The sequence below is a fragment of the Rhinatrema bivittatum genome, chromosome 2 (genome assembly GCF_901001135.1).
Source record: "Rhinatrema bivittatum chromosome 2, aRhiBiv1.1, whole genome shotgun sequence".
Classification (NCBI taxonomy): domain Eukaryota; kingdom Metazoa; phylum Chordata; class Amphibia; order Gymnophiona; family Rhinatrematidae; genus Rhinatrema; species Rhinatrema bivittatum.
In genome coordinates this window covers 171,855,346-171,871,388 of record NC_042616.1, presented here as the reverse complement: position 1 = coordinate 171,871,388, position 16,043 = coordinate 171,855,346, and the positions used below count along the sequence as shown (strand labels likewise).

The following is a 16,043-nucleotide window of genomic DNA, read 5'->3' as shown; positions in this document are numbered from 1 at the left end:
GAAATTTCAAGGGTGACACAGTTGCACTTCTTTTATTTACTATATATATTTATAAAATTTATAACCTGCTCATGTCCATGTGTTCCAGGCAGGTTACATTAAAAACATATATAAAAATATTCAGGGTAATATAAAAAAACATAACCAACCAATAAATTATACATAAAACCCAAACAATATATCGATACAAAAATTAAAAATATCAATAAATACAATACTGACAGCAACAAAAAGTCTAGAATGAAAATATCACAAATTAAATCAATGTTTCAACATCTGGACAATATTCAAGGTTTAAATCATGTTTCAAAATGCAAATCGTGATCCTTATGTGAGGATTCCCGGCCCCCTCACCTGTGCCAGCCAGAGGCCCGGCTTGGCAGCCGCTCCCGTCCACAGACTCCGCTCGAGGCCTGCTCCTGTGGTGCCCCGAATGCGCTGACTCCTGCTCTTCGTGGTCGTCCTCCTAGGACCAGCCTGGCGTTCCCGGGATGGCGTGGGTGCTGCCGACCGCCATCTTGTTTCAGGAATCACCTAGTTGCACGCGTACACCCACGGGCCACCTTTGTACATGTCATGGCGGGAACCTTGGGGGAGTCCCCTTCGGATGACATCATCTATCTGTTGTACTTAAGCAGACTGGCCCTTCGGTTTGACGAGTTAGCAAGGAGTTCCCTCGTTGCTGAATTCCGCTCCATCCTTGGACTTCCGGTTCCAGATTCTACACTTGGCGTGAGACACTCTGGGTATCCGCTCCTCAGGGGCCCTGCCTCGTCTCTGGCTATCTGCTCCTCGGAGGGCCTTCCTGCCTTGGACTTCTATCTGTCCCGCTCCCCGGGACGTCTCCTGGAACTATCTCCTGTGAGTACCTTACTGCTACGGACTTCAACTATACCAAGCCTCGTTGTGGGATCCTCTTCTGTGTACCCCGTACCTCGGGCCACTACCACATCATTCCAGGAGGAACCACTTCGATATACCCTGCACTGCAGGTCATTACCACACCACTGCTACAGGATCCTCATCGGGGTTCCTGCACCTCGGACTACCATCTCATTACCACTACTGAGACACCTCTCCAGCGTACCCCGCTCCGCGGGCCACTACCAGATCTTCATATCAGAGGTATCACCCTTGGGTATTCCCCTCTGCTCAGAACTATACTTATATAGCACCTCCCGCTCCGCAGGCTGTGTCTTTCTCTTCTCTGAATAAAGACTCTTTTCCACAGCTGTGTCTGACACCACTGAGACCGCGCCTACCGACGGTGAGGCTCACAGGGCTCCTCCCTGTGGGCGGAGACACCTCTCACCTCGGTCCAGGGTTCACGCTCTTACAAGTTATAACAATCGGGAGGGAGTGGATGTGTTGAGGTAAATTTTATAACTGTGCGCATTGGTGTAAAGTCTGTGACTTCTTTTTATCCACAGAATATACATGTGCACTTTCCCCTTTAATTACCCATTAATTTGTGCATGGAATTTTTTTCAATGAAAAATGCGTGCAGAGTTTTGAAAATGCAAAACGTGTGTGTATAATTTCAAATCTTGACCACAAGAATGCCTCTTCAAACTGTAGATAGAAGCACGTGTGTACAGGCTCACACATTTTACCCACATATTGGGCGGACAATTTTGAATAAGTCCATTTCTATGAAAAGCATTGTTCTAACCCAGTGGTCCCCAAACCTGTCCTGGAGGGCCACCAGCCAGTCGGTTTTTTGGGATATCCTCAATGAATATGCATGAGAGAAAATTTACATGTTATGGAGGCAGTGCATGCAAATTTTCTCTCATGCATATTCATTGAGGATATCCCAAAAACCCGACTGGCTGGTGGTCCTCCAGGACAGGTTTGGGGACCCCTGTTCTAACCCCAGAAATGGCTTTCATAATTACCCTCTAAAAGATCAGTTCCCTAAATATCTAGGCAAAGGACAGGTAGCTAGTTCTAAAAGAGTGGAACGATTGTGGGAAAAAGAGCTAAGTGGTGCTCTGGAAGCACAAAAATGGACACAATTCTGAGTGAAATCACTATCTATGCCTTTGAAACAAACTCTGTACTTTGTAGCTCATACAACTGTATAAATTCCAGTCAAAGCTTAACAAACAGGGTAATAAATATTAGTTCTGAGGGATGGAAATGGGAACTTTCTGGCATAAAAATGTAATTAATTGCTCCCAATGTAAGAAATATTGGATAGACGTATGGTCAAAAACCAGAGCTATTGTGGGCTTTTAACACTATTTCTCATGTCAAACTAATTTCTGTTTTGCAATAATCTGGGACTGGAGACACTGTGTTAACGATGGTTTCTGTCATTTCTTCAGGAAAAGGAACAACAAGTTCAATATAAAGGGGCTTCTTCAGCTTAGTATGTGTGTATTAATGGCATCCCCCAGGAGTCAGCATTCTCTGCCACTCTATTTAAGGTGTTTATACAACCATTAGTTCAAGCAGGGCGAGCCTGTCTTGCCCTGCGGACATAACTGTAGTCAAGAGAGCGAAAGGAAGGGCGGGACATTAGGTTAAAGGGGAAGGAGGAAAAGGGGGGGGGGAGGGAGAGCGAGGAAGACAGTAGCCAATGGGGGGAGTGGAATTCAAATAAGAGAACGGGATTGGCGGGTAGGGAGGAAAAAGGAAAGGAGGGGGAAATAACTGCCAGTCGGTGAGGAATGACCGAGGCAGCAGGTTGAGGCTTGTTTTGTCTTCAGGTGGGGTAAGCAGAGTAATTAAAAAAAAAAAAAAAAAAACCCATTATTAATTGATTAAGCCCTCATTTAATGTATAAGTAATATGGGGAGCCGTACCTAGGCTACCCTTATCCCATTCCTAGGTTGGTTTGCCAAGTGGAAGTTGTACTGGCGGTAATAAATAAAAAAAAAAAAAAAGTTTGGTTATAAGTTACTTGCCAGCTAGTACTACTAATTCCCTGTAAAATATACATAAATATACTTACCGACTTAATTTTCCACTACTGGTTTGGCCCCCATTTATATCCTCCACTTGTAGTAATTTTCCTGCCAGTGCCTCGGCATGCCTAAAAAGGCCAGGGATCGGGGCCGCGCCCCCGTGGCTCCTGCCTCCCGCCGAGCAGCCAACCCACCCGCCCAGGCCTCTCTCCTGCCTGCTCCGTCTCCTCCTCGCCGGCCCTCGCGCGCTCCCCCCCCTCCTGGCCGGCTCGGCCCCCCCCCCCCTCCCTCGTTCGCCGTTTCCCCCGGCGGTGCCTCCCTCCCACGGCCCCCTGCCGGCGGATTCCGGCGAAAGCGGTCCCGAGTCGGAGGACCCTCCGCCCCCCCCGCCCGGCGCCGATCCCGATGATTTTGCGGCCGAAATTTCGCTCAACGCATCCGCCTTAGAATTCAGTTTCCTGCCATCGGCCAGCCCTTCCCCCCCCCGCTCCCCTGTTGCACCGGTCACACGCGCTTCCTTCCCGCCCCTTCCCCGCCCCCCTGCGCCTGTACCTCGTCGCCGCCCCAGTTTTCGTGTGGCCCATCCCAGCGGCTCGCCCCGCTCATGCCTAGGCACCCCCCGCCCCCCGAGCCCCACGGGAGCGGCCCGCCCTCGCGGCCGCCCCGGCATGCCTGCCCCCCCGCCGCGTCCTCGCCTCCCTCGTCCTTCCGCCCCGGGGAAGCGCAGCGCCAGCGTTGCCTCCGGCTCCATGCCGCGCCCTCGTCTGTCTCGCCCCAGCGCCTTGGGTAAGCGCAGCGCCAGCACTGCCTCCGGCCCCACCCCCCTCCCAGCCAGCTTGCCTCCCCCGGTTGTTCCAAAGGTGAGTATGGGTGGCAATTGGGACGCAGCGGGCCCCAGTGAGAGAGGGGAGGAATTTCACGGGCTTAGCAATGCCCCACCAGTCATTTCCCGGCGCAGGGGTTTCATATCTGGGGATTGCAGCAGGAACTCTATGGCACGGGGTAGGGGGTGGTCGCGGGCTATCCAGGGCGGCACAGGAGTTAGGCACAGTTCACTACCCAGCGCTGCCCACAGAGCACCCGCGCTGCCACAGCGGGGGATCGAGTGTGCCCCCGAGCGGGAGGGATTTGGGGGATGGCCGGCTTGGAGCGAGCGCCCGGCTGCACCTGGTGTGAAGGACGTTCACCCTTCCCCAGGGGTTTCTGTTGTTAGGTACCCTGACCAGGCGGGAAGTAGAGCGAGCAGGGCAGCCGCTATGCCCCCCCGGGGAGAGCAGGGGTTACGAGGAAACGAGGGAGAGGGAGACAGAGGTGGGAGAGAGGTGTGTGTCATTTCAGATCCGGATGATGAAGCGTTTCCAGGAACATCAAGTCAGGAAGCTTGGAGGGAGCGGGAGTTTCCTGGTGGATTACCTCGGCCGGTGCGTAGTAGATCTGGCAGCACCAGGAGGAATCCGGTGGATGAGCAGTGGAGCGGAGAGTCTACTGGCGCAGGTGAGAAGGTGCAGAAGTCTAGCAAGAAAAAAGGGGAGCCCAAACGCAAGAGACCTCTCTCTCCCTCGAGTTCATCTTCTAGTGACTCTGAGTCTTCAGAATTTTCTTCGGATTCGGGCCCCACATATAAGAAAATACTGGAGGAGGGGCCGTTACATGGAGTTGGGCAGACAGCTAGTGCTACGCTGGCCGAATTATGGGAAGGGGTCCCTAGGAAGTTGCGCAGGAAAATTAGGAAGCGACGGTATGTGAACATTTTTAGATTGTTGGAAGGGAGGAGGAGGGCGAAGAGGGGTAAGAAGAAAGATAAGAAGAAGCATTCTAGGCCAAAAGGTGTTAAGGTAGCTAAGAATATAGTGAACTGGGTGCGTGGATTTTTGAGGCTTGCCAGTGTAGTTGGGCACTATGACGCTTCCAAATATGGGGCTTTGCTATCGTACGCCGATAGTATCCTTGGAGCGTTCAGAGATTATGAAGGTTGGGCATGGCTCAACTACGACGAAAAATTTAGAGACAAGATGGCAGGCAACAAAGGGATGTCCTGGGCGGTTCAAGATATTAATTTGTGGTTAACACAAATGACGTACAAAGGGACCAGCGGGAGCAAGGTTATGAGTACAGGAAGTGCAGGTACGAGCGGTAGTGGGGGAGTAGGGTTCAGTAGTGGGTTAGGTCAGTCCTTTCGTACGGGAGGTCAAGCCCTTCGCAACACGTCAGGTGGGAAGGCAAAAGGGGCGGGAAACGATACCTGTTGGCGATTTAACAGGGCAGTTTGCTTGTTTCCCGACTGCAAATTTAGACACGTGTGCTCAATTTGTGGAGGGGGACACTCAGCCCTTAAATGCGGTCAAGGGAGTAGTGGAACTCCAGGTAAAGGGGGAAAAGTGTAATACCTTGCTTAGCGTGGCGGACTCTCCAGTGTCGGTACAGGCAATGACCCCTTGGTTGGAGAGGTATCCGAATAAGCAGGTCGCAAAGTTTTTAAGGGACGGGTTTAGGGCGGGTTTTGTAATTCCTTACGAAGGTCCAGGGTTTGGGGGCACCGGTAAGAACGCGCAGTCGGCTAGTATGCATGCACATTTGGTAAGGGAAAAGATAGAGGCGGAAATCCATATGGGTAGGGTGGGAGGACCTTTTCTTGATCCACCGTTTGTTCACATGCACTTGTCCCCGGTGGCAGTTATACCAAAAAAGGAACATGGGAAGTTCCGTTTTATATTGAATTTATCGCATCCTTCGGGTAGTTCAGTGAATGATTATATCCCGCGGAGTTGTTGTTCAGTTAGTTATGCTTCATTTGATACAGCTGTCAGCTTAGTGTTAGCGGCGGGGAGGGGTGCGTTGCTCGCAAAGGCGGATATTGAAGCAGCGTTTCGCTTACTACCTATTAATCCGGCCTGTTTTCCTTTACTGGGTTTCCGATTCGAGGGGCGGTATTATGTGGATAAATGCTTGCCGATGGGATGCTCGGTGTCTTGTGCTTTTTTCGAAGCATTCAGCACATTCCTGCATTGGGTTGCTGAACAATGCACGGGGGGTGGGGGTATTTTGCATTATCTTGATGATTTTTTATTTGTGGGTGAGGAGGGGACGGAGAGATGTCAGATGCTATTGGATGGTTTCCTACAGGTAGCACGCCAGTTTGGGGTACCGATTGCGGCGCAAAAGACGGAGGGCCCGGTTTCTAGTTTGGTGTTTTTAGGGATAGAACTAGATTCCACAACTTTAGAAGCGCGTTTACCAGCAGATAAGTTGAACACGTTGAAACGGTTAGTAGGGTCTACCAAGCAGTTAAAGAAAGTGACGTTACGTCAGATGCAGTCCCTGATTGGTGTGTTGAATTTCGCTTGTAGGGTGATTCCTATGGGTAGGGCCTTTATTAGACGGTTGTCCTGTGCAACGATTGGCATTAGAAGTGGACATCATTTCATTAGAGTGACGTCTAGAATAAAAGAAGAATTGGGAGTGTGGGAGGCTTTTCTGGCTTCTTTTAATGGAGTTTGCATTATGCAACAGGATGAGGTTTCCAATGCGGAGCTGGAGCTGTATACTGATGCAGCAGGAGGGATTGGATTTGGCGCATATTTTCGGGGACAGTGGTGCGCTGAGCAATGGCCGGAAGAATGGAAGGAGCAGGGCTTAACAAGGAATATTACCTTTTTGGAATTATTTCCAATTGTGGTGGCATTATATTTATGGGGAGGGCAGTTGGCGAACAAAAGAGTGTTGTTTTGGTGTGATAATTTAGGAGTGGTACAGGTAATTAATCGTCAGTCAGCAAAATGCCCTAGGGTATCCGAATTATTACGGGAATTGGTATTTCGGTGTTTACAGTTGAATCTGACAATTCGTGCGCGACATGTGCCGGGGGAACTAAATGTGATAGCTGATGCTCTCTCTCGTTGCAAGTGGCAGGAATTTCGAAGAGCGGCGCCTGGAGCGAAGGACGTGGGAGAGAAGCTGCCAGATCAGCTGTGGCGGTTGGGTCGCAGGCTTGGACGCTAATTCGGAAATCACTGGCGCAGTCCACTTGGAGGGCTTATGTGAGGGGATATGGGGTGGTAGGGAGCTATCTAAAAGGAGAAGGCTGGCACAGTGGAAGGGTACAGGAAGATCAGCTGGTTCAATTTATTTTGTGGGCCAAGAATAGCGGTTATTCTTTGGCGGGGGTACAGGCGCACTTGACTGGATTTTCCTTTTTCCAGAAGTTATATGGATGGGGAAATCCGGGAAATAGTTTTTTGATTAAAAGAATTTTAAGGGGCTGGAAACGGGAGCAAGGCGCGTTGCCTGACATGCGTCTTCCCATAAGGTACAGGGATCTCAAGATGATAGTGGAATGTTTGCCAGAGGTTTGCTGGTCTGAATATGAAGTGCTGTTGTTTCGGACGGCGTTCATATTAGCTTTTTTCGGAGCTATGCGGGTGGGAGAGTTGGTAGCCTCTTCCAAATTTAATACTGGAGGTAGGGGTTTGAAGTTTCAAAATGTCTGGGTAGGTGACGGGATAGTTACACTGTGTATCCATCGGTCCAAGGTGGATCAATATGGTAAGGGCCAATTAGTCAGATTAATTCCGGCAGAAGACGAGTGCGTGTGTCCAGTGGGGTATGTCACGAGCTTCATGGTAGTTAGACCTGTGGTGGATGGGTTATTCTTGGTTCATAGGGATGGATGGCCGGTGACGGTCTATCAGTTCGTTCAAGTTTTGAAGAAAGCGTTGAGGTGTTTAGGTTGGGAGGGACGACATTTCACGTCACACTCGTTCCGGTTAGGGGCAGCGACTTCGGCGGCGGAAGGAGGATTGCCGGATAGAGCGATACAATCCATAGGGAGATGGAAATCAAAGGCTTTTAAGTCTTACGTTCGGCAGGAGAAATAAGGGCGGATGCTTTCAGGTCAAACACTTCAAAAAAAAAAAACAAAAAAAAACCGTTAAAAAAAAAAAAAAAAAAAATATATATATATATATATATATATGACTTAATACCTTTAAGGAAGGGAGGGAGGACATGGATTAAAGGTGTATGTGGATTGGGGTACCGGTATTCATTCTGATGTGTTCTTTTCAGAAAGAAAGTCAGTGCGGGGGCGGCAAGAATGTGTCTGGGTCGTGGGCCATTCTTTTATCCATTGGGCCGCGAATAGAGCGCAACACAGACCGTATGGACTGAACTTGGAGTTGGAAAAGCGGAGTTGGAAAATCTATTGGCTCAGTCATCGAGGGATGAAATGGGACAACTTGTTATCATTTGTGGAACAACGGGCATTACATCTGGAGCATCCCAAAATTGCGCTTATTCATTTGGGGGGAAACGATGTGGGAGTGGGATCTTGCAAGGACTTGATAGTTAAGATTAAGAAGGATTTCGGTACTTTGATGAACGCCATGCCTGATACACATTGGGGGTGGTCGGACATCATTGTTCGTTCCAAATTCTTACAGTCTCATTTATGGTGTAGGGGGGTTAAAAAGTTAAATACGCAGGTTGGTAAGTGGGTTGTCAGGCAAGGGGGTTTTTGGGTGAGACACGAGTGGGCTTGGGAGGTGATCCCAGGGTATTTTCGTTCGGATGGAGTACATCTTTCGGATGTAGGTATCGATTTGTTTAACACTACGATACAAGAGGGTTTAGCACAGTTAATTGGTAATATGAGGACCGCAGTTGGGGGGAAACAATGACAACTAAAGTCGTTATTGTTTTATGGCGGTAAACCCGAGCCTCAAATGTTGTTTATTGCATTGTGTTGTTAAATTTACAAAGGGGGGGGGGGAATCTTGTGCAGTGCGGGGGGGCTGCTGCACGAGATTGCCAAAGAGCAAGAGGGGGGGGCCGATGCTCGGAGGCTTTACAGGGGGATGCTCTACCACTGGAAACGGTGGGGGGCGCTGTTGGACTGTTTACTAGGGGATGCTCTACCACTGGAAACGGTGGGGGGCGCTGTTGGACTGTTATCCGAATTGAGGGGGGGGGGGATTGTTATATGATATTATAAGTACTTGGCGAGGCTCGGGTTAATATAATAAACTGCGGCCTTTATTACTCCAAAGAAAGTGTGATGTGATTTGTGGGAAAGTGTTGAAACAAAAGGGGGGTTATGAGGTGGGGGGGAAAGGAATGAGTGAATCTTGCATCTAGCAGTTAGTTCAAGCAGGGCGAGCCTGTCTTGCCCTGCGGACATAACTGTAGTCAAGAGAGCGAAAGGAAGGGCGGGACATTAGGTTAAAGGGGAAGGAGGAAAGGGGGGGGGGGGAGGGAGAGCGAGGAAGACAGTAGCCAATGGGGGGAGTGGAATTCAAATAAGAGAACGGGATTGGCGGGTAGGGAGGAAAAAGGAAAGGAGGGGGAAATAACTGCCAGTCGGTGAGGAATGACCGAGGCAGCAGGTTGAGGCTTGCCCACCCTCCCACCCGGTACTTTGAAAAGTGTGTTTTCGGGGAATTGTTGTATTCGTCGCAGTGGCGGTAAACCCGAGCCTCAAATGTTGTTTATTGCATTGTGTTGTTAAATTTACAAAGGGGGGGGGGGAATCTTGTGCAGTGCGGGGGGGCTGCTGCACGAGATTGCCAAAGAGCAAGAGGGGGGGCCGATGCTCGGAGGCTTTACAGGGGGATGCTCTACCACTGGAAACGGTGGGGGGCGCTGTTGGACTGTTTACTAGGGGATGCTCTACCACTGGAAACGGTGGGGGGCGCTGTTGGACTGTTATCCGAATTGAGGGGGGGGGGGGATTGTTATATGATATTATAAGTACTTGGCGAGGCTCGGGTTAATATAATAAACTGCGGCCTTTATTACTCCAAAGAAAGTGTGATGTGATTTGTGGGAAAGTGTTGAAACAAAAGGGGGGTTATGAGGTGGGGGGGAAAGGAATGAGTGAATCTTGCATCTAGCAGTTAGGAAGCCTGTTAACCTCCCTAGGGGTGTTTTACTGTATATATGCCGATGATGTAGAATGTTATTTACCTAGAACCATGGTAGTGGAAATTCCAACTGATGAATGTGGTCAGATCACGAATTGTATTAAAAAGTGGATGGTCAATAGTAATCTATGTGTAACTTTAATAAACCTAACTGGTAAATTTTAAAAAGAATGCATGTGTGCCCATAAACATATGTATTGCAGCGCAAGCAAAACTATGCCTCATTTATAAAGTACACGCATAGCATTTAAAATATTGTTGCTATGCATACTTCTACAGCCTTTACACACATACTGAGAGAGACACACACTCTATATAGGGTCAGTCTGATACTCTATATAGAGGTACCATTGTAGAGGGGCACTTTGAATCGGGGTGGGTTTTCGGGAGGTAGCTTTGGGGGATGTTGTTACAGACACATTCAGAGGTGTTCATAGTAAAACTGACAGCACTAAAGAATTATAGTCCTTATAAGTGATGAAAAGTCTAACAAGAGGAAGTGATTTGTACACTGCAGTTCTAGCTGGGTTGTACAAATCTACTCCTTTTCATCACTTATAAGGTCTATAATTCTTTACCAATGTCAATTTTACTATGAATATCTCTCAATATTTCTGTAACAACACCCCCCCAAGCTACCTCCCGAAAACCCACCCTGATTCAAAGTGCCTCTCTAGAGTGGTACCTATATATATATATAGAGAGAGAGAGAGAGAGAGAGGGGTTCTCTCTCGCTCTCCTTTCTAGAGTGGCACCTATATATATATATATAGGTGCCACTCCCTATATATAGGGAGAGGCACCTATATATACGCTCTCCCCCCGCCCCCCCCCAGGTTCCTGCGCCTTGTGAGGAGCAGTAGCAAAGTTATACAGGCAACAAATGCGTGTTGCCTTTGCAAAATTTGTGGTTATATGTGTCAGCCTTGGCCCCAGCACGCCTATGACCTGCCCCTTTTCCGCCTCCTTATTCTGAATGTGCATACATGCATGAACGTGTGTCCTTTCTGGCTTTAAAATTTGCATTGCTCATGCAAAAACGACCACGTACATGCTTTGGTTATGGAAAAAGCCCCTTTCCTTTAATCCCTATAGGGACTACACAGGATGTTTTGTTAGTGGATCTCAAATCAGAAGTACAGAATTTGAGCGTTTGGCTAGACTGTGAGCTTTCTCTTATGTCCCAGCTAAGGAGAGTAGATAAAATGGCATTTTTTAAGTTATATTTACTAAACCTCTTCACCTGCTTCTCTCTCCTCAGGATTTCAGAATGGTAGTTCAGGCAGTTGTGTTTAGCAGTCTGGACTATTGTAATTTCTTGTACTTCGGTGTGCCCAGGTATTTACTAAAGGTGCTACAATTAGTCCAGAATGTGGCAGTTCGAGTTATTTATGATTTGCGTAGGGGAACGAGTACTTCATCTTACACAAAGGAGATACATTGTTTGCCAATTTATCAGAATAGTATTTAAAGTACTCATCTTGGTGCATAAATCAGTATATTTAGAGAATTTATGCCTATCAGACAGAATACACTGGTACTGTCCAGCAGCTCCTCCCAATTCCTCCACCTTCAGTCTTTCATTTAAATAAGACTAGACAAAAAGCTTACTCTATAGCAGCACTGATCTTATGGAATTAGCTAGTATTGGAGTTGTAAATTGAACTAGATCTTATGAATTTCAGGAAAAAGATTAAGGCAGTATTATTTCAGCAAGCATTTACTAAATAATGAAAAGTGACGTGGCAATAATTGAGGAGCAGTTTTGAGAAAAGGACCAGACCTCCAATGACCATGAACAGTAGGAAGGAGAGTCTATTAAAATAGGAGAAACATCTCCAGGTAGTTGTGATTGAAGGCTCATGCCATTAGAATCCCAGTCCTGGTTCCAACTAACAGGGTCATTTATCAAATCGCGTTTCGGCGTTTTCGCATGCGTTATGGCATTTTCGCATGTGAAAAACGCCTTAATGTATCCAATAAGCACCATAACGCAGCTATTTATGCTACTATAGGAGGCCCACCTAGTAACTCAAGGTGAGGTTTAGGTAGTAGTGTAGGGGTTAGAGGCAACCTTTACATGCTGAGTGAGACGTACGAACAGAACAGTACACTCTTGTGAAGATTTGATGGCCTTCGGAGTGAGGAAACTCACCCAGACATGAGATTTGTACAATGTTCTTTCTCTCTCTCTCTTCAGTGATGTGGGCATTTCTGTTTGTACCTCTTACCCCCCCCCCCAAAAAAAAAACAACCCCACTCCACGTCAAAAGTGCCCCCTCTTACAATGGTATAAATAGTAGGGTGATATAATGGTCTCTACAGAAGAGCTCTCTCTCTCCTCCGCCCCAGTGGTGAAATAACCACTTTGCAGGTAGGAAAATGCAATTATGTAGGTATTACCGAAAAGTTAATGCTCTTTGCGGTTATACCTATGCGAAGCGGTAAGATAACGCACATTACAATAAATAGGCTATTACCATAAAACACGACACTTTTCCTATCACATGCGATATTTACAGCTGATTGATAAACCTAGGACTAATGTGCAAATAAAAGGAGAAAGGCCCACCCCTCCTTCAAAATACAATAAAATAAGGAGTTTTTAATGAACCTTGGGAACAAGTAGATTTGTATACATTGCAGACAATATAGACTTTAATTTCCAGACCTGTAATAGGTGATTTAAGTAAAGGCTATTCATAAATTTTTATTATTGTTTCTTTCTTTTTTGTCTGTATGTCACAATGAAAAAAAATAAGAAAAATCTTATACACGCAAAGAAAGTTCAGTACCCACTATACTGGTTTGGTATTAAAATATAAATAAAGACTTTAAAGAAACAGATGACATTTCCAATGTCATAGTTTCATATTGTAATTACAGTAATTTACAGTAATATTCTAAAAAAGCTCTGTGGAAGTCATTTAATTTTTCCCATTGCACTATAGAAATATTTGCCTGGGTACCTCTGTATGAATAAAAAAGAACATTAGTCTGTACGCCTCCTTTAAAATAAAGACACGGTAGATTAACCAAAAGCACACAACAAATGATGCCATAAAAATTCACTATTCATCAATATTGCTGTGCTGTGCAGCAGATAATTATACATTATTAAATTGTCTTAGTAAAAACACTGGAGATTTATATTCTTAATACGATGAAATAAAAATGTTAGCTACATAAATTTTCTCCTGTACTATACACTAAACAATTCATTTTGTGTGGCCCTAAATTAAAAGGTCTTGCATATTTAATAGAGAAAACACCATGTAAATAAATTCCTCCATACCCCATTAGCAGCCAGTACATCTTCTGTCTCATCATCTTTATCGGCTTGAATCTCAAAAGGGTTTCCTCCATTACAATACTGCTCAAACAAGGATGCTGCTGCTGAGACTGCTGAGGAAGGATGCTTACTAGGTGACACGGATGGAGATCGCGATTGTCCCAGGAATTTAAACTCCTATAACAAGAAAGTAGAAAACATTTTACATAATGCAATCCAGTATATGTGCATAATGCTCTCTCTCTGTCTATATATAAATATATAGATATATGAATATTAAGTTAAAGAAACAAGACAGAAAAATTTGCACACAACTAAGCAAATGTTCTGATTAGCTGAGAGCACTCTCAAATACACAGATCAGAATTTTGACTAATCATTGTTAAATCTATACATCAAGGAATGAAAAGGCCCTGTTGGTAAAAGTGGCTCTCAGAAGGGACCAGCCAGATGATACAGCAGCAAGAGATCAAAGTTTGATTCTAAAGCCCAGCTTCTGCTCCTGTTGCGACCGTTGCTGCCCGACGTCTTCACTCTGCCCTCTTTACCTCTGTGGCGACTCCCTCCAGGTCTGAAGGACGGCTGGCTGCAGCAGCGTCTCCCTGCCGTCTCTCTCCAGCGTCCCTGGGCTGGCTCGACGCTGCAGATCCGCCATGTTGCCTGAAGCCTAGGGCGTGCGCTCTCCGAGTGAATTACCAGCAAGGGCGCGAACCTCAGGGGCGTCCCCCTGAGATGACGTCATCCGCTTCCAATATTTAAAGGTCTCTGATATTGCTACTAGTTGAGTTAGCAAGGACTCGAATCCGTTCCTGTCTAAGCCACTTTGCCTCCTTGGACTTACCAGAGGTACCCGCTCCTCGGGGGCCTCGCTCTCTCTCTTTGCCTTTCAGGTTACAGACAGGAACCGGTACTCGCTCCTAGAGGGCCCTCGTCCCTGACTATCTGCTGATTCTCTTCAGCCTGGAAGTCATCATATTCTACATCATTGTGAGTTACCATCGCTCTCTCAGAGCTTTCCCTGAAACCAGGTACTCGCTCCTCGAGGGCCTATCCTTTCCAACTCCTGAGCTCCCTGAGACCAATATGTGAGTGTTGTCATCTAGTTCTGCTCATGAACTCTGCATACCCTGCCTACTCATTGTCTACAGATTCTCAACAGCTCAGCCTTCCAGGGATCGCTGTTACAGTATCTGAGGGACTTCAGCCCTACCGGGCACTTCAGCTCACTACTGCCACCTCTGGTGGTTTCAAGACCTGTTTAATAAAAGAACTAATGTGTGTCTGTCTCCATACTCTAAGCCTAGCTGGTGGTCCCTCTCGGGATCTTCCCCCGGGGGCGTGGTCATCTGCCACCGGCCCAAGGATCCACTTACTACTATCTCCGGCAGTCTATAACAACAGATTGCTAAGTCCGCCTACGGAATACATCAGATTGACACTCCTATCTGATTGCTCCTCCCATCAGCATAGTGGATCATGACAGCTCCTGGGATAATTCAGTAATGTTCACAAGGGTGGTAGAAGGAGACACTGCTTGCTGGGCAGACTGGATGGGCCATTCGGTCTTCTTCTGCCATCATTTCTATGTTTCTATACAGCAGTTCACATCTACTGGCTGGCTGAAGTTGACACTTGAGCCAGGCTCCCAAGAGAACGTGGCCTCTTCCCCTTAATCAGAGATGTATGGCTGCAATGACCAGACTACATGGGAAGGAGTTAAAATGGGGGAAAAAATGTAAGGCTTCATTTACTAAGCATTTTTACCATAAATAAGCATGGGAGAAAAGCGTTAGTAAATCAGGTATTTAGGCAGCAGAAAATGAAGGTTCATGGTGCTGTAGCACTAGCAGGCTTATGACGACATATACGGTACATGTCACTTTTTCTATTTTTTATCATGTTATATTTTTCCATTATGCGTTCATATCTTTTTATGTTATTTATTTATGTATTTATTTATTTATTTAAAACTTTTTATATACCGGTGTTAGTGTGTACATCACATCGGTTTTACATCATAACAAAAGCTGATTTATGTTGAAGGCTATTGTAAAACACGAGCTACATACATTATTTTTTAAATAAATAGGCATCACTGGTTCTAATCAAACTAGAAGCCCAAAAAGAGTAGGAATAAGCAGCCAAACTGAAGAACACCTTTATTCATACTAGCCAAAGTTTATCATAAATTTCAATAAGTAGCTATCTTGCAAAATCGACAAGAGAACAAAACAGTATCAAGAACTTTACTTTTCAATTCTTTTCACATTTTTCCTAAGTGTATTTTTACTATTTTTCTAGAAGTTTGTGGTGGCATCTGAGGGTTTCCTCTAATGTATTCCATTTTTTAATTAATTTTGTATTGCATTTAGCTGTCTTAAGCTTGTGATATATTGTGAACCGTTTGCTGTAGAACCTACTTCAGAAGTCATAACCCGGGTAGCTATGACCAGCTATTTGCACCAAAAAAAAAAAAGGGGGGGGGGGGGGGGGAGAGAGAGTTTGAGATGATAACTTCACCCAACTGACTCTCCATAAACGAGACAGAATACTGACAGAATAAAGATCTAAGTACCCAAGTCATAGCAAGTAGATCTATTAAACACTTCTTTTGGCAGGCAGTGGACCCAAGGCCTGCCGCAGCCAAGCAAAGCCCTGTCCTTCTGAGTGGTGTCCCTTGTGGGTATTCCCAGTCACCCATCACACTCAAGCAAGATAATTGCCCAGCTGATGGGATATCCAGTCTGCAGCCACACTGGGGCCAAATGGAAAACACCCCCTCCCAGCTTGGGTAGCCTTAGGGCTTGCCCAAGACCCTCCTCCAACAAAAACTGCCACCAAAAGACTAATTTCCCAACACCACCTTGTGAATGGCCCATATTAGTACGTTCAGGAAAAGATCCTGCGCCATGTTAGAAAGGT

The 16,043-nt window shown here is 46.4% G+C and overlaps 1 protein-coding gene across 1 annotated transcript in view; it reads right to left on the bottom strand.

The window, feature by feature from the left end:
• Positions 1-16,043, bottom strand: part of VPS50 (VPS50 subunit of EARP/GARPII complex) — a 620,793-nt gene that overhangs the window by 228,385 nt on the left and 376,365 nt on the right. The window contains 1 exon segment of the mRNA XM_029588894.1: positions 13,125-13,298. Within this exon segment, the coding sequence (XP_029444754.1) occupies positions 13,125-13,298 (174 nt within the window).